The 21,783-nt window shown below is 35.7% G+C and overlaps 1 protein-coding gene across 2 annotated transcripts in view; it reads left to right on the forward strand.

Annotated features, from left to right (window-relative positions):
• The window catches only part of TNPO1 (transportin 1), an 84,908-nt gene that overhangs the window by 28,400 nt on the left and 34,725 nt on the right, over positions 1-21,783 (forward strand). Inside the window, exons 1-7 of one of the 2 annotated variants that reach the window (XM_084880893.1) lie at positions 2,216-2,362; positions 2,499-2,612; positions 5,255-5,330; positions 10,631-10,780; positions 12,915-13,021; positions 15,105-15,238; positions 18,792-18,873. In XM_084880893.1, the coding sequence (XP_084737019.1) occupies positions 2,508-2,612; positions 5,255-5,330; positions 10,631-10,780; positions 12,915-13,021; positions 15,105-15,238; positions 18,792-18,873 (654 nt within the window). In that variant the 5' untranslated portion in view covers positions 2,216-2,362; positions 2,499-2,507. Of the gene's footprint in view, positions 1-2,215; positions 2,363-2,498; positions 2,613-5,254; positions 5,331-10,630; positions 10,781-12,914; positions 13,022-15,104; positions 15,239-18,791; positions 18,874-21,783 lie in introns of those variants that run through there. The other variant, XM_084880892.1, reaches the window with a different exon arrangement.

The following is a 21,783-nucleotide window of genomic DNA, read 5'->3' on the forward strand; positions in this document are numbered from 1 at the left end:
GAAGCCAGTCAACAAACGATTGAACACTTTATTTTCTATTGATTCCAAAGACCAATGTGATCTATTAAAATGTGAGTTAAATCTGTATGCAATGACTTGTAATGATGGCCTTGCTATATTATGTGTTAAAAAATTATAGAGTTAGGCAGAAACCGGTTTGGCTCAGTGGATAGTGTCGGCCTGCGTGACTGAAAGGTCCCAGTTTTGATTCAGGTCAAGGGCATGTACATTGGTTGCGGGCACATCTCCTGTGGGGGTGTGTGCAGGAGGCAGCTGGTCAATGTATCTCTCTCATCGATATTTCTAGCTCTCTATCTCCCTTCCTCTCTGTGAAAAATCAATAAAATATATTTTTTAAAAATTATAGAGTTAATATGTTCTGTAAAATAACCAAAACTACAACTATATATGTGTGTGAAATTAGAGAATGGTGTGAAAATATTTCAAAAGTTTCTGAAGTATAAAAGAAAAAAGGGAAGGGGAAAGTTCTATAATGATAGAATTTAATAGAGATTACTTTGGGGTGGGTTGATGACAGAATGGGTACAAAGAGAAACTTTATACAGATAATCATCTATATATCTTGATGTGGGCATTGGTTACACAGATGTGTTCATTTCATAAAAATCCATCTAGTATGCTTAAGATACAGCTTTATATACATATTATACCAATCAAAAGTTTATTAAAATAATGGCACAGCAATACAATGGAATGCTATTATTTTTATAACACTTTAAATACTTAATATTATAAAGTTGGGCAAGAAACAGGACAATCTCATTCTAAAATATAACGTACATGTAAACATACAAAATGAAGCCTGGAATAAAAACACTACAATATTATTAATAGATATGTTTCGATGATCCTTTTTTTGTTTTAAATATGGCAGTTTGAGGGGGGAGGGGTTGGGTTGTTTAGGAAGTCTGTAGAAGGTGGTGAGCAAAGCAGGATTACAGGATATTAAGCAGGGGGAAAAAATTTAAGAAGGAGAGAGGAAAAGGTTAAAAGAAAAGAAAATAATGCTAATGAGAGATGCAGTAAAGTCTGTTTTTTTAACCCCTACTAGGAAGGTACTCCTAGGAAGGGAACAATTTCAGCTGTCAAACCATCACGTACTGGTCTGGCCAAATGAAAAATCCACTCCTTCAGCAGACTCAATTTTTTTTTTTTTTTTTTTACAAATAATTCATACTTTATACTTAAGTTTTGTTTTTAAGCATTTACTTTTAATGAAACTTTTATTGATAAATAGTTTCAATTGATGATAACAGATGCAAGTTGTATAAGAAACCTATATTCTCCTCCTAATCTTTTGGTTAATTTGCTCAGATCTTTTTTTGTCCCATGGTTGCTACATGAGGCAAATAATACCTCCCCAATGAGAGAATCAAATAAGAAAATATAAGAAAACAGCCAAGACCGGTTTGGCTCAGTGGGTAGAGCGTCGGCTTGGGGACTGAAGGGACCCGGGTTCGATTCCGGTCAAGGGCATGTACCTTGGTTGCGGGCATATCCCCACTAGGGGGTGTGCAAGAGGCAGCTGATCCATGACTCTCTCTCATCGATGTTTCTAACTCTATCTCTCTCCCTTCCTCTCTGTACAAAATCAATAAAATATATTTTTAAAAAAGAAAATATAAGAAAACACTTTAATAAAAGTATAATAAACACTATCAATTGTAAATTTCAGTATTTTTCTTGTTTTTCCTTCAGCCCAAAACCCTTAGTTGTGAACAGTGGTTATTTCAGATGGAATTTATTTCATGTAATATAAGACTTTAAAACTTGAACTTTATTTTAGTAAATAATGCATTTAAAAGTCAAGTTCTGCAAATGTAAATGCAACATTTAGTGTTTATTTAGGTGTGAGTTTTGATTGTAATGCATTTTTAATATTTGAGACTATTAGGATTTGGTTTTGTATGTCAAATTGAAATGTAAACATTTTTATTTCAGCTGTCAGGGAAATTAGCCGTTGTTTTTGTTGTTGTTTTTTACTGTTTCAGTCATCTATTTTGCACCATGTTAACTTAAAATGACTAATAACCAAATTTAGATCTCTTAGTGTTTCGCCGGGGTGGGGGTGATAAGGACTTGACTTCTAATTATCCCTTAAATCATTAATAATCTGACGGAACTCGACTAGGATAGGCTTGAAGAAAACTGCGCGGCATTAGGACCCAGGGGCTCCCGTGAGCGGATCTGGGGCCAGATTGCAAATTCGCGGTGACTCAGTCTGGTCGGCTCCTTGCGCTCGGCGGCCGCGGCGGCTGGAGCAGCAGATATCGGCGGCCAAACTGCCAGGCTCAGTTCCCCGGGTTTCGCGGTCCGAGACTTCCTTCGGGGGCCCAGACAGGTCCGCGGCGTCTGGGGAGCGCGGGGGTCGTTCGGGCGGGGAGGAAGCGGTTGCTGGGCGCGGGAAGCCCTCGGGCCTGTGCATGGGGAGTAGTAACATTTGCTCCGTCTCTTCCTGTCTCTGGCTTTATTTGCAGCAAACCAAAATGGAGTATGAGTGGAAACCTGACGAGCAAGGACTTCAGCAAATCCTGCAGCTGCTGAAGGAGTCCCAGTCCCCAGACACCACCATCCAGAGAACCGTGCAACAAGTATCCTTCCCGAGGCCTCGCCGCCGCCCGCGCAGCCGGCCCGCCGGGCCGCTCCCGGCGCGGGGTGGCTCCCGCCGCCCCTCCCCCGCCCGCTCCCAGCTCCCTCCGCCCGCCGCCGCCGCCGCCCGGCCCGGGGCCCCGCGCACGCGGCCCTTGTGCTCGGATCCATCCGGACCGCCGACTTCCGGGCCGCGCGAGGCAGGGGCTCCGGGCCGCCGCCCGCGATTGCGGCCCGGCGCCTATCGGGCCGCCACGTCCCGGCCCGCCCCCCGCCGGCCCGGAGGGGGTGGGGAGCGGCGCGGCGGCGTGGCCGGCGCGGACCCCGGCGGCGGCGCACACCGCGCGCCTGGCCCGGCTGGGCCTGCGGGCCGAGCGGGAGGCCAGGTGGTGGGCGCTGCCTGGCGGCGGGGCTCCCGCCGAGCGTCCGGCCAGAAATGGGGTGGAGCTGGCGCGGGGTTTGAACTGCCGCCGTTTGGGGCCTGGGGTTACTTCCAGGCTCTTGCCCTGAAAGGGTTGGAGACTTAGAGGTGGGGGCTTTCAGACCTTATCCCTGGCCTGTTCGTACAAACACCTGTTGCCGGCTCCCAAATGAGATTTTCTTTTTAAATCTTTGGCTCAGGATGTCCGTTCAATTATCCAAGCCTTTATGGAGTTAGCTGGTGTAGCGGTCCTATTGCTACGGTTTTAGAGACAGACAGGATTAGAGAAGCAGCAAAACCTGCTATGTGTGCTTTCAATAGTGCTCTAAACTGTGGACAACGGGTGAATTCTAATTGGAGCCAATACAGAAAACAAATTCACTCACCTGATCATAAATAACCTTTTTATGTTATTTTAAGACCAAAGAAGTTAATTCAAAAAAAACTTGTCTGCTATATTTGCAAAAAACGTCTCTTGATATTTATTGTTAATAAGCAGCAAAATTTACTAAATACGGAATTTGGTAAGTAAGCTACTTTAGTGTAGTTTGGGCTTAATTTAAAACAGTCAAGGAAATCTGTGTGTGTGTGTGTGTGTGTGTGTGTGTGTACATAAAAAAGAAAGCACCATAAGTTTTAAAGAAGTACTGCATTGCTGTAACTTCAAATCTTAGCTTCTTGGTTAATGTGCTGTGCTGCTCATTTAGAAATGGAAGTCTGCCTGAATTTTTTTAAAGCCATTTTGTTTGAATACTATTAATACCAAGGGAAGAATAGTAGTTTTGGAGTTTGTTGGAGCTTGTATCCTAAACCCCATTATGGCTCAGCCAATTATAACTGAGGATGATAGAAGATATTTAGTGAATTGAACATTAAATGACAATTTTTTAAAGTTAGCCAAGCCCAGGACCACATTGTAATTTTTAATAAAGCACTGAATATCATACATTCTAATATGTGTTTATTAAATACATTTTATATGCCTGGTGCTGTACTTGGGCTAACAATCAAATTTAAAGTTTATTCTATGTCTAGAGCATTGTTTGCCATCTATCCATCTTCGTAAGGAACAAATTAAATTTCAGTAGATAGAGGCGACCAGTTTTAAAAATTCACACTACTATGTATTTTCAAAGTGCCTAATGATGAATTTGTTCTTTTGTGTCTCTTTAAGAAAGAATGTATCAATGTTTTTGTTTTTATTTTTTTGTATAGGCTTGAGAGCTTTTTGAAAGATCATTGTAATAATAATATGTACAGATAGTGGCAGTTGTAAGAAAGTAAACCTTGTCAGGAAATACTTATGAAAAATTACTAGCCTATCAATATGCTCTTAGTCTTGGCCATTCACTAAAAAACCAAGTCTTTGGATTTTCTTGGACAAATAAAGTAGTCAATCACACGTTAGAATTTTTCTAGATAGTGATTTTGTTATTTAGATTACATTTTGACCACTAAATATTGAGGATTTTCCAGTATGTAATAGATAACAGTGTACCTTGAGTTTGTATTATGTATTTAATTTTTTAATAAAGTTAGGTCCATTGAGTAAAAACATGAATATTTCTTTCTATGAAAACAAGGGTGTTAGTAAAAAGCATAATAGAGATTAAGAGGGCTTGAAGACAAAACAGTATTATGTCATTGTTGACTGCCAACAGGATAAAATACCTGCATATTTGTACCACTGAAAATGTTAGATCCTGGGGGTGGTAAACAATTATAGCACTATTGCAGTGTAGTTAATTTCATAATACTGATTTTATGTAATAAAATTGGATATATATGCTTGTGTATAAATAATATTTAAATGTTTGAATTCTGAAGAACAAATGAGTAATAAAAGCCCTTTTTAAGTTAAAAAATATTTTTGGTTGAGGTTTTTAAAGTTCAAAGAAATTCTATTTTGAAAAATAATTTTGCGATTTTGAGCATGCCAAAGATGGAACTTGACTTATGTTGTATTGGGTATAATTGACATAAAATATTAAGTTTAATATTTCAGCCAAAAAACACCTAAGAGATTTGTTTAACACCCCCACTAGTGTGTCCTTAGAGTAGCATATTGGTGGTTTTAATAAGATAACTTGATTCTTAAAAAAAAAAAAAAAAACACGCAAGGTTAAAAATATCACGAAAAGGAATTCTTGATTTTACATTAAAAATATTCATTTTTTTTCTTAGATTACATTGAGAAGTTTCCTTAACTACTGTTTGTTCTAGAAACTGGAACAACTCAATCAATATCCAGATTTTAACAACTACCTGATTTTTGTCCTGACAAAATTAAAATCTGAAGGTAAGTAGGGTCTATGTTAATAACTACAAAAAATGTCTGTAGGGCCTGTTAAAATACACTGGGAATAATTCATTTCAAAGGATTTCCTTTTGTAGTAACCACCTGCTTTAGAGAAGTGAAATAAGCAGAGATTTGAGTACTATACTACTCTCAGCATTTAGAAGCTTATTAGTAAGCATTCATTTGTTAATTGAGTGGTTTTTGATAAATTCCCTCATTCTTTGCAAATGAAGAGTGTTGCAAAGTCTGCTTTGGTATTTTGCTTCAATCCTTGTACAAGAATGACATAAAGATTTATTCTTTATTCCTTTTACTATACAGGATGAATACAAGATTTACTAATATATGTGTGTTTGTAAAAAACAGTGGGAAGTACATAAAACCAAAATGAAAAATCATTTATAATTCCATCACCAGGGATAAGTAATTAATTGCCTGATTAATTCTGCCCTCTCTTCCCTCTTTTAGATAGCTATACACTATTTTAAAGTTTAAATACCCTCTTTTAGATGGATATACACTATTTTAAAGTTTAAAGAAAAAAAATGAGAACATCTTACTAATAGATATTTGTAACTTTTTAAAAACATAACATTATACATTAGTTTATTAACTATTCTTCTATAAATCTTAAATTTAAATTACTTCTGTGACAATTTAAAGCCTGGGAATTTGTGTGATTTTTAAATGACAGTCGTTTGTTGTTGTTTTTTAATATACTTCTTTGCCAGGCATTTTGTAGGCTCAGAGGCAATAAAAGTGAGCAAAATAAACAAGAATCTTTGCCCTTATGGAGCTTACCTTGTAGTGAGAGGTGTTCATAGAGTTCTTTGAATTGAATATTCCCTTCTTGGAACATTGTCAGATACAGAAAGCTCTCAGATATTTATTGACCTGTAAATGAAAGTACTGTAATATCCTGTTCAGTGATTAGTGTTTCAGAAGCCAAAGTACAATTAGTAAAAACACTGCATTTAGAGTTAGAAAATAAGACTCAGACTCGGACACATTTACCTCTTTTTTCAGCTATAAAATGCCTGTGTTAGACCACCAGACCACGTTTTAGCTCCAAGCTCTAGTCGGTTAATGGCCTTAGTGCGTAGTAAAATCTCACTAATAAATTGTATTCAGATTTTAATAATCCACATACAGCAAAGTGAATTATTTGGAATTATTTTTGAATAATTTAAATTGTAGGGGTTTTAATTTGTGATTGAGGAATGTAACAGAAGCTTCAAACTTTCTAAAACTACTTTTTACGAGACTAGAAATTCCATCAACATATATTCCTAGTTTGATAAGTGTACTTAAGATTTTTTTGTTTTTCTTTTTGTTTTTGTTTTTTGGTTTTGTTTTGTTAATCCTTACCTGAGGATATTTTTACCATTGATTTTTTTTTTAGAGAGAGAGTAGAAGAGGGTGGGGGGTGGAGAGACATAGATGTGAGACACACCAGGCCTGCAACCCAAGTACATGCCCTTGGCTGGAAATCAAGCCCTGTTTGGTCTGCAAGCTAATGCTCTAACCATTGAGCACAGCTGGCCAGGGTGATACATTGTTTTTGTTTTTTTTAAATTTCTTTTTTGTTTAAAGTATTAGATATGTCTCCTTCCCCCCCCCCCCCATTGGATACATTGTTTCTTAATAAAGTATATTTTCCCTGTATACTACAATAGTTGGTAATTAAATCACTGCTATTTGTTTTTGTTGTTTTGTTTCCCTAAGCTTTTTTTTTTTTTTTCTTTTTTAATTTTTATTGATTTTAGAGAGAAGGAGAGAGAGAAACAACAATGAGGAGAGAGAATCATTGATCAGCTGCCTCCTGCATGCCCCCTAATGGGAATCGAGCCATAACTTAGTCATATTTATTCCCTTTACTGGAATCGAACCCAAGACCCTTCAGTCCTCAGGCCGTTACTCTTACCCATTGAGCCAAACCAGGTAGGGCAATGCTCTTTGTTTTTAAAAGAACTTATTTAGCAAATGAATATTCCTAATGTGATTCACTTGAAAATCTTAAGCTTATTTCACCAAGTTTTCTACTGTCATGTCCTCATCCTAAATTCCAAATATTAAGATGGTTAAAATAATATACTCTTTCTCAAAGCTTTCTTGGTGTCTAAAGGTACATCAGAAGTATTTGAAAAAGCAGACAAAAGTAAGAGAAGTTGGTATAACTGCCTTCAAAACGACCTATTAGTTACAAAACCACAAAATGTTGGAAAGGATTTTATCCAGGTTTTCCAAACACTAACTAAAATGTATTTCTTGCCCTGGCAGTGTAGCTCAGTTGGTTAGAGGATCATCTCAATACGTCAAATGCAGGTTTAATTCCCAGTCAGGCACATACAGAGTCAAACAATGAATGCACGGCTAAGTGGAAGGAAATATCGATGTAGTTGATGTTTCTGTGTGTGTGTGTGTGTGTGTGTGTGTGTATTTACACTGAATGGTGGAGTAAAAGTTTAAATCTGGAAGAGACCTCAGAAATTAGCTCATCTACTAGTAATTCCCTCACTTTACAAATGAGCAAAATGAGGCCCAGTGAAGTAAAGTCTTACTTTTTTAAAAATAAAAGACAATAGTTACTTGGTGGATTTATTGAATGGATTTTGGACAGAGGATATTTTTCATTTTAATTAAAAATATTTTAATATAAAATATTTAAAATAAAAATTTTAAGTCATTTCCCTTTATGTTATATATTGAAACCTTTCATCTTGTAATCTTTCTTGTAAAAACAATGTAGTGGTCCTAGTCAGTTTGGCTCAGTTTCCAAAGCCTCAGACTGTGGGTTGAAGGGTCCCAGGTTCCATTGCGGTCAAAAGCACATACCTCAGCTGCAGGCTTGAATCCCCTGCCTTGGATGGGGCATGTGCAGGAGGCAACCAAAGTCTCTCACACTGAAGTTTCTCTCCCTCCCTCCCTTTCACTCTTTCTAAAAATCAATAGAAAAATATCTGAGGATTAACAACAAAACAAAACAACATAGTGTATTTCTTATAAATAAATACACATGCCATTTAAAATAAAATTATGTGACTGAACTAAGGCTAATCCAGTGGTCGGCAAACCACGGCTCGCCAGCCACATGGAGCTCTTTGGCCCCTTGAGTATTCTGTCGCCACTTCTTCAAAATAGACCCGCCCGGGCCAAAAACTGACTTCTGCACACGGACCACGAAGTTTCGATCGCACTATATGCGCTTGCCCGCACGTGGTGTTTTGTGGAAGAGCCACACTCAAGGGACCAAAGAGCGTGCGTGGCTCGCAAGCCGCAGTTTGCTGACCACTGGGCTAACCTAAGACAAAAGTTTGTTGCTTAAGGAAGTTAAATATTTGGCTATTACTTCATGACAGTTTTAAATTTTGCATAGAAGTTAAAAGTGTTTCTTTTAAAAAACAATACGTTTTTTTAATTTTTATTTATGTTTGTTTTAAGAGAGAAAGGAAGGGAGAGAGATAAATACGTTGGTGAGAGACAAACATCATCAGTTGGCGGCTTCTGCATGCCCCCTATTAGGGATAGAGCCCACAACCCAGACATGTGTTCTGACCAAACCAGTGACCTCTTGGTTCATGGGTCCATGCTCAACCAGTGAGCCACACTGGGCAGGCTTTTCTTTCATTTTAGTCTACTGCTTGGAATGAGTTATAATTGAAACTGTAAGGATTTTATTTATTTTTCTTTTCTTGAATTTCTTTTTATTTTTCACAAAGTAATGTATAGGTTTAAAAATCAAATAGCACAGACTTTAACAGAAAAAGGGAAGTTTCCTTTCCAACTTCTCCTGATTTTTACTTCTCATAGTCAACACTTTCAGTTCATTTTCAAATCTTATAACTGTTTCTATCAGTATTGACCACCACATTGACTTTATAAAAAAAAGTTTATTCTACTCTCAAGACTTTTATTTTAAACATTATACATTGACCACCTTACTATGGATGATGAGACTACAGCTCTTTTCTCTTCCTACCTTCCACTCTCTACTCCCAATATAACTGCACCACCACTTTGGGTTAAATATTGGAAAGAAGATTTTAAATGGTGATATAAAATCTCTGGTTGTATTGCTGTGGTGGCCTGAATGGGGTTTACATGCAAAGAAACTGTGCTGTCTTTTTGCCTCTCTCTCTGTTTTACCCCTGACCATTTCAGTGCCAGTCAGATTTTAGGAGGGTACTACTAATTAGAACAAGCTTGGGTATTTTGTTTTTTAATAAGGTATGTGAAATAATAGTGCTATAAAGCATATTCTGTTCAACATACCAGCTCTTTGTGTCTTCTGGCCCTTTGAGGAGGCTGAAACTATGCAATGCATCAAGTGTAGGCTCTGGAGCCAGACCTCTGAGGTTGATATTTTGGCTTCCCCACTTAGTTCTGTGTGACTTTGGCAAAGGCCTCAGTTTCTTCAGTTGTGCAGTAGGAATAATTTCCATCTCATGAGGTTGTGAGGATTAAATGCAAATTACTTGCAAAGCGCTTACACATTCAGAAGATGTTAACTATTGCTAATATTTTTGATGGTGATGCTAATTGGTAACATCAGTTATAGTCTACAGGTATTAAATTGCTTCATCATTTGAACCTATGGATTAAATGTTTTTTAGAAAGTAAATTCTGTTTTTAAGATACTTTTGGAAACTTTAAACTTGTTTTACTACCCTCCCCCCCCCCTTTTTTTTTTTTAGCTCAGAGACAAGTGAAAAACTTGGTATAAATGAACTGCAGTTATTTGTATGTGAAGGTGACCCACCCCATATATTCTTTGTCCACTTGATTTTTAATGGGTTATTTTTAGTAACTAATACTTTCAGATCTGTAATTTGATGTTTATATCAGGTTTTAATAAAGCTTTAGTACAGTGGTCATATATAAAGTAAATTAACTCTTACACTAAATTAATGGTTCTCAACCCAGTGCAATTCCTCTCCCTCAATTTCCCCCAGAATTTGACATTAACTGGAAACATTTTCAGCTGTCACAACTTGGAGAAATGATACTGGCATCTATGGCCAGTGGTAACGCTGACCATCTTACAGTGCACAGAACATTACCCCCAACAAAGAATTATTTGGCCCAAAATGTCAATAGTGCCAAGGTTGAGAAACCCTGAACTATAAAATCATGGAGTTAATCTTTTGAAATCATTTATGATATTTTTTTCCTGGTTATACAAAATTACTGAAATATTGTAATCAGTTGTTGAATGCAAATGTTTTTAAAGTTACTGTTCTTTATAACATTTTAAAATGAAAATGACTTCAAAACTCAGTACTGTTGTTCCTTTACTACAGATGAACCCACACGATCATTGAGTGGTCTCATTTTGAAGAATAATGTGAAAGCTCATTTTCAGAACTTCCCAAATGGCGTCACAGACTTTATTAAAAGCGAATGTTTAAACAATATTGGTGACTCCTCTCCTCTGATTAGAGCCACCGTAGGTAAGTTATGTTGTTAAAATTTTGCTTATCTTGTTTGTAACTGGGTTGTTTTTTTTTTGTTTTGTTTTTTTATGATACACCATTTTCATAAGAATTTCATCTGTTTCAAGTTAAATTATAATGGGGAAATTTTTCATTGCTAGTCTTGAATGCTTTGGATATGTTTATGATTACAGGAAAAGTTCCCTTGTCCAGTGAGACCCAAGGGTCCCTGGTAGTTGCTTAGTCATATTGGTGAAAATGAAGCATTATTAAGTGATAATAATTTAGGACCACTGTTTTTTCTATGAGTTGGTTTGTGATTTTATTATTTCAGTCAACATCCTTTAATGTGTTTATACACTTATGGGAAATTTTCAATAGAATTAGTGCATAGAAGTGGCATTTACTGGGTCAAAGTGTGTTTTTTTAAACATTTAAAATTTAATAGGTATTGTTAATCACACCAATTTTTACTCCCATCTTTTTGTACACAGAAAATTAAAATTTCTCACTTTTTGTAACTATATTTGGCATTGGAAAACTTTTAGTAGGGGATAAAATTATATGGAGCCAGATAAATTTGAATGTGTTAGTCGACTGTCAACATTCTTCAATCTCTCATAGCAGAAATAATGGATGTTAGCGGTCTATTCGTGCCAGGGTGTTACTTAAGTTTACTTTCTATCATTGCTTGTTTTAAGACACCTTGGTTTCATTTAGGCAGATCTAGAGCTTTCTCTTTTTCTCAGTTCTTTTATATTTTAACTTTGGGAAAGAATAATTGGCAGAAGGCACAGCCCTACTATTAAGTCTTACTGCTTTTTTGTCTTACTACACATCTGTTATAGTAAGGCTGATATCTTTAAAATGCTATCCATATATTAACCCTGAACACATAACCTAAAAATGTTTAGCTAAGAATAAATATTGACCAACAACTTTACATTTTGTAGCTCTTTACCTTTGGGAACAGCCTTCGCAAGACTAATGGTAGAAAATTCAAAGAGAATTCATACACCCCAAATACACAGTGGAATTTGTTATTTAGTAGTAATCATTAAGCATTTATGTATAACAAGCATTTTGTGTGCATATCTCACTGAATTCTCAAAATAACTATTAAAAAGAGCACTATTAAAAAAATTTTTTACAAATTAGTATTTTGAAGCTTAGAGTACCTATAATTTGCCTATCAGAGTTTATACTCTTATTACATAAAAGGATCTAAAATTGGCAAGTATATAACTTTGTTACTAATATAAAATTTACTAAGGCAGAGTAAATGATTAACACAAACTTTCTGTTTGTGTTAACACAAAACTTTGTTACATATGTGTGTAACTGTCACAACTAAGCTGCACTACGCAGTTGAAATAATCCAATCACAATGGCATTGTTGGTGTGTGCCACTCAGTTCTCCCAGATCACCTTGCCAGTGATTCATCCTTGATCCAGTAAGTGGGAAACTTTCTATTTTCTCTCTCCATACCTATGTCCCTCCATGGCTGTGATCCTAGGATAAGCTGGGGAGTTGTTATTAGCTTGTTGATGTATTTTTATTTGAATGTAACAGACGCATACTCCTCACCCAGTAATACATGATACTAACATTTTTGTGCATGTTTTATTTTGTAATTTCTATAAAATAGAGTGATTTTAATTAGTGAAACTGTTCTTGGAGAGGAGCAAGTTGCAGTTTTCTGTTCAGATACTTGTTAAAAATAAAAAGAGGGTACAGTGGGGAGGGGAGGAAGATCTGGGGGAGATAATAGATCAACCGAAGGACTTGTGTACATGCATATAAGTATTATACAACCAATGGACATAAAACTCTGGGGAGGGAGGGTATGTATGGGAGGAAGGGAGGGGGGCAAAAAAAAATCAATAAAATTAAATAAATAAATAAATAAAACAGGGTAAAGTGTTAAAAAAAACAACAACAAACAAACAGGTTAGAAACATCTGATTTATGCTGTGGTGGTACAGGGATCCTTGAATGTTATTTAGATGGTTTGCAAGTCTTAGGCTGATTTGGGGCATTTAGTAAGTGGCAGGTGGGGAGGGTGTTGCACATGTTTGTGTGCAGTTATTCACATGACAATACCTAACATAATGCAGTCAGATTTCCTAAAAGTGTCTGTTTTCTTTCAAGGTATTTTGATTACCACCATAGCCTCCAAGGGAGAATTGCAAAATTGGCCTGACCTCTTACCAAAACTCTGTAGCTTATTGGATTCTGAAGATTACAACACTTGCGAGGTAAAAATATTTGCTTCATCGTACAATTTTTCTTGCACTATTGTATACTGAGAAACTTTGAAGTTTTTCCTCTGGAAATATTTCAAAACTTAAAAACCTAAAGTTACCTTTGTGTTTTACATTAGTGATCATTTCTTACTGTTTTCTATAAAGACTAAGTTTTAAAACATCTTTACTATATTTCCTACAAAGAAATATCTCCCATTTTTGTATTTGAAAACTTTCCTTAGTTATCTGTATATATCTATAATAAATACCTGTTGTCTAGCTTAATCAGGTGAGGTGGTATTTTTTGAAGATAGACTTAAAATTGACTAAATTCCCAGACCATGAGTATTTTTTCAACTTCTCTAAATTGTTTTTGTGCCTCTTATTGTATGACATGTCTAGTTTTAATCATGTATTGATTGTAATGTCTCATTGTTTGCCACTAATCAGATCAGTAGCAACCTTTTCATTTGGGAAGGTGAGTCTGAAATTCCTCTATAGTTTCTCACTGTTAATGAGCACTTTAAGACTCTCTCATTAACTGAGCTCCGGTTTAGGTAGCAATCTGTTTTAAATGGAAACTATTATAGGTGTTTTGCATAAGACAGTGACCCTTCTTCCTCTCAAACAAGAGCATGGCTTGGAGGCAGGGCAGGGAAGGCACAGGAATAACCTAACATTAAAAATCAGGAGGTCTTGTGATGGGGCATTTGTTGCCAGATCTGACTTGGGTAACGGGGAGGATAAGCCAACAGTTTTTATAGAAGATGCTAAGAAGAAAAAAAGAACTTGCATTCATATGTATATGTATGTATGTGTGTATGTATGTAGGGATATATGTGTGTGTGTGTGTGTGTGTGTGTATAGGTATGTATGTATGTATTTCCAAGTAATGCCTTAGAAATACCTGCTAACATTACAGGAAAACTGAATAATATTTAGCCATCAGGTAACAGTTTATTAAAAGTTAAATAGTACACCCACCTGGTAGCTCAGTTGGTTGAGTGTTGTCCCATACGCCAAAAGGTTGTGGGTTAGATTCCCAGTCAGAGCATGTATGGGAGACAACTTCTATAAAAACTGTTGGCTTATCTCTCTCTCTCTCTCTCTCTCTCTCTCTCTCTCTCTCTCTCTCTCTCTCTCTCTCTTTCTCTCTCTCTCTCTCTCTCTCTCTCTCTCTCTCACTCTCACTCTCACTCTCTCTCTCTCTCTCATTGTCTCATTCTCTCCCCCCCCCCTTTCTTCTCTCAAGTCATTAAAAAATATATCCTCAGGTGAAGGCAACTGTATTTCTAAACTGGTTAAATATAGCTTTGGTATAATAGTAATATTAAAAAGAGATAAAAATTTTAAGCAAGCACTTCCCAAGAATAAAAAAAAAGTTTTTAGCTGCAATAGTCTAGAAATTGTGGCGTGGCTACTTACATAAGTCATACTTTAAAGAGACGGTATTCATAAATTAATTGTACTGTGGAGAAGAAGTTCCTGGGAGCTGCTAATGGGATTAAAAGCAGTAAAGCATGTCAGTGGATGAACTAATAGGTTACATACTGTGTGCAAGAGCTCTCAGCCCATTTGGTGTAAAAACGACTAGAGAGAAATAGTTGCCAATTTGAATTGCCTGCCCTTCTAACAGATTTTGTCACCATTACCCAATAAATGTCTTACATGTAAGTAACTTTTTAACGATATTAAGACCTCTTTTATACTTTAAAAAAAAAAAAAGAAGAAGTGGTACAATGTTAGATATATTTATATGTAAGTATAGAGTTGTACAACTGATAGTACTTAGAAAAAATAACGTTGACTTAATAAGAATATTTCAAAAATTAGGGTTTTGAATTGGATATTACAATCTCTCCCAACCAAAATATCTTCTCATTCTAAGTTATTTAATGGTAAAATAAAAATGTGTCAGTATATATAAACTGAGATTTTTAAATAATTTGTCATAAAATTGATTAAATTTACAGATTTTTTTGAGGAAGCATTTTATGTGAACTGAAAACAATTCATACAAATTAATATTCCTCAATTTACTTTTGAAATGACTTCAAATTTTAATTAATTCTAATAATTTAAATGTCTTTTACAGGGAGCATTTGGTGCCCTTCAGAAGATATGTGAAGATTCTGCTGAGATTTTAGATAGTGATGTTTTAGATCGTCCTCTTAACATCATGATTCCAAAATTTTTACAGTTCTTCAAGCACAGTAGTCCAAAAATAAGGTATATGGCTAATATTAAATTAATTTATAAACTCTGGTATAATTCTTACCACTTTCTTATTTTTGCATTATTTATTATTGTTGTAACTAGCAAAATATATTAGATATTCCACAAAGGTGAATTTTGATAACTGAAATTTATTCCTTTAAAAACAAAGCTCATAAAATACTTTTTCTGATGAAATTGTCATTGAATATGACAGTTCTACATGTTTAATTACATTTGTAACGATTAACAGTTATGCTTTTAAGGTTCCTTGTGAAAGGTTAAAACTCAGTGAGTTTGGACAGTATTTGTTTGTTGTTGGGTTGTGTTTTTGTTTTTTGTATTTTTTAATTTATGAGCCTTGCCAAGTACAAGTACCTTTATTTGCAGCTGTGTAATAAAAGTTTCTCAAGTATGACATCTAAATTATTAAGTAACTAGAGGCCCAGTGCACGTATATGCACAAGTAGGGTCCCTAGCAGCTGCCAGCCAGGGCCTTCTTTCATTCCACACCACCCCCTGGTGGTCAGCAAGCGATTGAACTCCCAAGGGGGCACTTTGCATATTAGGCTTTTATACATATAGGTTTCATATATGTGTGTGTGTGTGTGTGTGTGTGTGTGTGTGTACATACATACACACACACACACACGTTTTAGTTTAAGGGACTTACAACCTACTTTAAAAAAAAAAAAACACCATAAAAAAAAAACCATTTTAATCCTGGTGTTGGAAAGATTTTTTAGTGCACTCTGAAATCACATAGTTGACTGTTTCTGAAATTGTTTGATCACATGGTAGACTGTTTCTGAAATTAACCTGGTCTGTTTTGTTTTGTTTTTTCTCTATAACTGTAATTCCTTGAAACTGCCTAGCATCTAGTTTTGAAATACCATTATATTTAGGATATTAAATAAGTCTTTGATTTTGTTATCAGTTGTCCTATCATGCTGTGATTATCATGGTTCCTTTATTACATTGACTTGTGTAAGACTTTGTAAATTCACCTAAAGTTCTCCAGCCTGCTGTACTTTTTCCCCCTTCAGTTATATATGCTTTTTCTAACTTGAACTTTGCTTATTGTTTCTATGGAAAAATCATTGCTCTTCTGATTGTTATTTGATTTTTTTTTGTTTTGTTTTTTACAGTTGTCAGTACATGATGCTTTTATGTAGAATAATCAAATATATTACTATGTAAAGTAGAAATTGCATAGTTTCTAGAGGATTCAGGGATATACAACTGAATGAACTTTAGTGTATAGGCTTTTAACTATTGGTTCAGATACCCATTGGGGCTTACTTCAAAATTGCAAGCTGTGTTTCAAAGGATTGTGGTTTCAACAGTGTGACCAGAGGGAAAATTGGGAATCTTTTTCTTGCTTAAGTTCTTTATTTAGTTCTTACGTTTTTACCTTGATTTAATTTCACTTGTCCTCTTACGCAGTACTTAGTGTTAAACTCATAGAGGAAATGTAATAGATGCTTATTTGTGGATAATGTCATGCAAATAAATATTTTCAAAATAAAATTTTACTCTTCCTGGTATAGGAAATTAGATAGAGGAATTCATATTCCCTAGGAAGTATCCCCCATTTAACATTTCCACTGAGGTGTGAAAGTGTGGTGATTTGCATATTTCTAAGAAATTTACTTTTTTGTGACCAGTTCTCAGCAATTAAAAAACAAAAAAACATTCCTGATAATAGCTATATCATTACTGGATATAAAAATTTATTTTGTTATTATAATACATGTGTTTAAAACTTAACAAAGTACAGTCTAGCAACACAGAAATGTTTCCATTCAGTCAATGTTCATTACTGCTCATTTGAGATTCTGTTGAATATATTTTAATAAAATATTTTATATTATTTTAATATGTTCTTAAAATATTTTAATGTATACTTGCGTAAATGATGATATCTGTTGTGTGTTTTATCTGTACACTGAACATATCTTTCATCTTTATGTAGTCTTAATCCACAAAATTATTTAATACTTTATTAATATAGTTTAACTGGTATTTACTGTGCATGTATTTCCCTCTCACAGTAACTGTTAGACTTTGAGAATATGGAATGAGGCAAACAAATACAGTTTACCCATCACATGACTAAGCAATTTAAAAATCAGAGCCATTTTATTTTTTTAATCATACTTGGGGTACACAAATTGGGTTATGTTTCATAGCTTATGGCACATTCTCATTTCCCACTTACATTCAATCTTTGGTTATTTTTAATAATCACTCAAACCTAACTATAATAAAAGCAAAGACCTTGAAAACAACCTATATCTTATCCCAACTTGATCCTATTCTTAGAATTTTTAGAAAATAATTTTATTGATCTTGGTTTTCAATTTTATAAAAGATATTATATGAATTTAATCTTTGGCACCTTAAATTTAATATGTTGCTAAGATTCTTCCATATTGTGTCACTATAGTCACATTTGTTTTGACTAGTGTATGTTATTCCTTTGCATGACAAACAGTTTATTCATGTATATGCACACCCAGTGGCCTTTGGCTGCTTCCAGGTTCAGGGAAGACATAAAATCTTGGGAAGGAATTTCTGAGACACAGGGGTTTCCTGGGTATACATATTCAGTTTTGGTATTATCACACATTTTAATTTTTGCCAATCAAATAGATATAAAATGGCATTTCAAAATGGCACTAATCATGTTGAACCTCTTATGTTTGTGCTGTATGTGGTGATTTTCTCTTCTGTCTACTGTTGGGTTATTAGAAGAGTCCTACAGGACGGTAATAATTGATAAATAATACAATTTCATGAGAAATACTATGGAAAGTGAGAAAAAAGGGTTAGACAGTGTTTCGGAAGTATTTTGTATAGAAGGTTTTCTGAAAAGGTAACATTTGTACAGACCTTGTACCAAGTAAAGTAGTAAATTTTTGCAAAATCAAGGGAAATTAGGGGAACAGCAAGTACAAAGTTGGGAAGAGGCCTTTTAGAGTGACAAGGGAAGAAAAAATTGTAGCATAATGGGAAATGAAGTTAGGGGGTAGGGTGTAGCCACATTATCGAGTAATATCTAGGCCCGTTCACAAACTGACTTGGGGGCCAAATCCAACCACGACCATGACCTGTGAGCTAAGAATAATTTTAGATAGTGCCATTAAGAATTGCTGCGGCATTGAATTGGTTATGTCAAAACAAATAGACTGTAGACTGTTCCAATTTTTTTTTTTCTAAGGAATGCTTATTTTTAAGTCTGTAGGTAAATAAAATTCCCATTATACACCATCCAGCCTTCCATTTTTTAGTTTACTATTAAAAATGTGCACATGTTCTTTCAGACATTTTTTCACCTTTATAGGAGCAATAATATATTTCTCTGTAACCTGCATTATTTTTTCCTTAATATGTATATTATTCATATTATTTCTGTGTAAATAACAAATTTTACTCATTTTTTTAGGGTGGAATATATGTATTGCTGTACATACATTGTAATATTTTTATAGAGGAATGTTTAAGATTTTTGCAAATAGAAAAATGATGCAATGAGCATATGCTAAATCTTAAATTTTGTTTCTAGATCTCATGCTGTTGCTTGTGTCAATCAGTTTATCATCAGTAGAACTCAAGCTCTGATGCTGCACATTGATTCTTTTATTGAGGTAAGATTTATCCTCCCCTTTGTTTTTGAGGTTAGATAATGTTTATTGCATATGGTTTTTATAACTATAAATTTTTCCTCTATTGATTTTTCCACTTGTATCATGATGTAAATGCTGATTATGGTATGCTTAATATCTTCAGCATAAAAATTTCTGCTTCAACATACTGTTCAGTTGCATATGGAAATTAAATTTCCCAAGTCATTTGCAGTATGGTGAGGCTGAATAAACTTAACTTGATAAAGAATCTGAAGGCACAAGCTAAAAGAACAGTACACGAAGTCTTCACTTTACGTCATCAATATGTTCTGTGGCTTTTAAGCCAAGCAAGTATTATGAAACCAATTTCACCATAGGACTGATTGATATAAATAAGAGTTAAATTCCTATCATGTTTCATCAATGTTATAATGAAAAGTTACCTGAGGAATTCAGTCTTTTTTTTAAAACCTTGTAGAGAAACTTGTTAAGAACAGTATGAGATTGATTGCTTTTAATTATTTTTTCAGCAGTTGACCTGGTGAACAATGGCAGTTTAGGATTAATTTTTAGAAACTTGGGGGGGGGGGGGGGTGTAAAATTTTTCAATTACTGTTTCTTTTATAGAATCTGTAACTGTTAACCACCTTGATAGCTGTAGAAAAGTCAGCTGGTTTTTCATCCTGCGTGAGCAGGAACCCTCCAGAGGAGATGCCTGGCACATAGTAGTCCCTCAGTAACCATTTAGTAAATGAAGAAATTCTTCCATTATCAGTGTTTTCATCAGGGGCTGATGTCATGTCTGCTAAGTTTGACATTATTGATGGAAAGTAATATGCATCTATAACCTACCTTGGCAAAGCTGTGAATTCATATTAAGTAAGACAACATCAAATTTAATGAAAGATGTAATCTAACATATCAGTAGCCCTGCGCACAAATCTGTGCACCAGTAGGTCATTGCCGCCCTGTATTTCTTCACCTGCTGCCCAGCCCTCCTGTAGGTCTCCCCAAACTGGCCCCCTGAAGTTCCCCCAGATCCCCCTCCACACCCCATAGCTGCTGCCCTGCCACCTCTTGTAGCTCTCTGCCTCCTGCTTGTAGTTTGCTGCCCACCCTCCTGCAGATCCATGATCCAGTCGTTACATGGTCAGTCATTACTCCTCACGGTGTAATGGATAATTAGCATATTCCTCTCTTATTATATAAGATAGGATAAAGGAGCACCTGATGGAAAGAAAGTATTCTTTTCTGACCTTATAAAATATATAAAATTTAAAAAGGCGCTACAGAGTTTTGGAAGCATCAGGGTCTTGGGGAAAATAAAGTGGGTTTTTTTTGTTGTTGTTTTTTTAATATATTGATTTTTTACAGAGAGGAAGGGAGAGAGATAGAGGGCTAGAAACGTCGATGAGAGAACATCGACCAGCTGCCTCTTGCACACCCCCTACTGGGGATGTGCCCACAACCTACGTACATGCCCTTGACCGGAATCGAACCTGTGACCTTTCAGTCCACAGACCGACGCTCTACCGCTGAGCTAAACCTGTTTCGGCAAAATAAAGTTTTTAAATGCTAGAAACAGTACTTCACATATGCCATATTTGATATTTGAACTTCTCCATTGTCTTACCCCTTTTCTTGAAATGAGGTTTTAGGTTCATCTATTTGGAGATGTTTTTGTGATTTCCAGGGAAAAGACAGTGGGGCACATTGGATTTTACTTATTTATTTTAATGATCTTTTTAGTGCTTTTAAAGTATATGTGTGTGTGTACATAAAGTAGAATCTCAGAAGTGAGATAGGAAAAGTTTATTATTTTTTCTTTTCACATCTCTGCTTGCATCCTCTTAAGAGACAACTTGTTCTAGCCAAAACCGGTTTGGCTCAGTGGTAGAGTGTCGGTCTGCGGACTGAAAGGTCCCAAGTTCGATTCCGGTCAAGGGCATGTACAGTGGTTGCGGGCACATCCCCGGTAGGGGGTGTGCAAGAGGCAGCTGGTCGATGTTTCTCTCTCATCGACGTTTTTAACTCTCTATCTCTTTCCCTTCCTCCTCTCTGTAAAATATCAATAAAATATATTTAAAAAAAAAAAAAAAGAAGAAAAAAAAAAGAGAGAGAGAGACAACTTGTTCTAGTGGAGGCTGTTGGTATAGTATAATGAGTGTGAACTTAATCATGATTTCATGAAAAACAAACTCATATCCCCTCCCCCACTGGCTAGCAAGTGACTTAACATCTAAACTTCTGTATCTTTATCTGTAAAGTTACATAAACATCCTAGAATTCAGTCTTTTTTTTAAAACCTTGTAGAGAAACTTGTTAAGAACAGTATGAGATTGATTGCTTTTAATTATTTTTTCAGCAGTTGACCTGGTGAACAATGGCAGTTTAGGATTAATTTTTAGAAACTTGGGGGGGGGGGGGGGGGTGTAAAATTTTTCAATTACTGTTTCTTTTATAGAATCTGTACCTGTTAACCACCTTAAGAATCAGAGTTGGTAGGACTAAATCTCTTGACAGACAGTAATTTTCAAGAATAAATCAAATTCTATTTCAATGCTTATTTCTGGATCAACTAGATGAGTGCCCCCATGACCTAATGTCATTGTTTTATTCTCACAAATTAAAACTTACCCTAAAACACAACCAATCATACTCTCAGAAAGAATGGTTTTTAGATCATTTAACAAAATTAGGATTTTTGGCAATTATCATTCTATATTTGTCTTATTTTATAATCTAACTAGAGGCCCAGCACACAAAATTCGTGCACAGGTAGGGGCCCTAGGCCTGGCCTGCGATCCAGGCCGATCTTCCCCGGCTGCCAGGGAAGATTGGCTCTGTGTGTGGGGCGACCAGGGGGGCATTCAGGGCCCTGCTCACACCTGCTTTGGCCTGGTGCCACCCATGTTTGCCACTACCCACCAC

The sequence above is a fragment of the Pipistrellus hanaki genome (assembly GCF_964339955.1).
Source record: "Pipistrellus hanaki genome assembly, chromosome: 4".
NCBI lineage: Eukaryota > Metazoa > Chordata > Mammalia > Chiroptera > Vespertilionidae > Pipistrellus > Pipistrellus hanaki.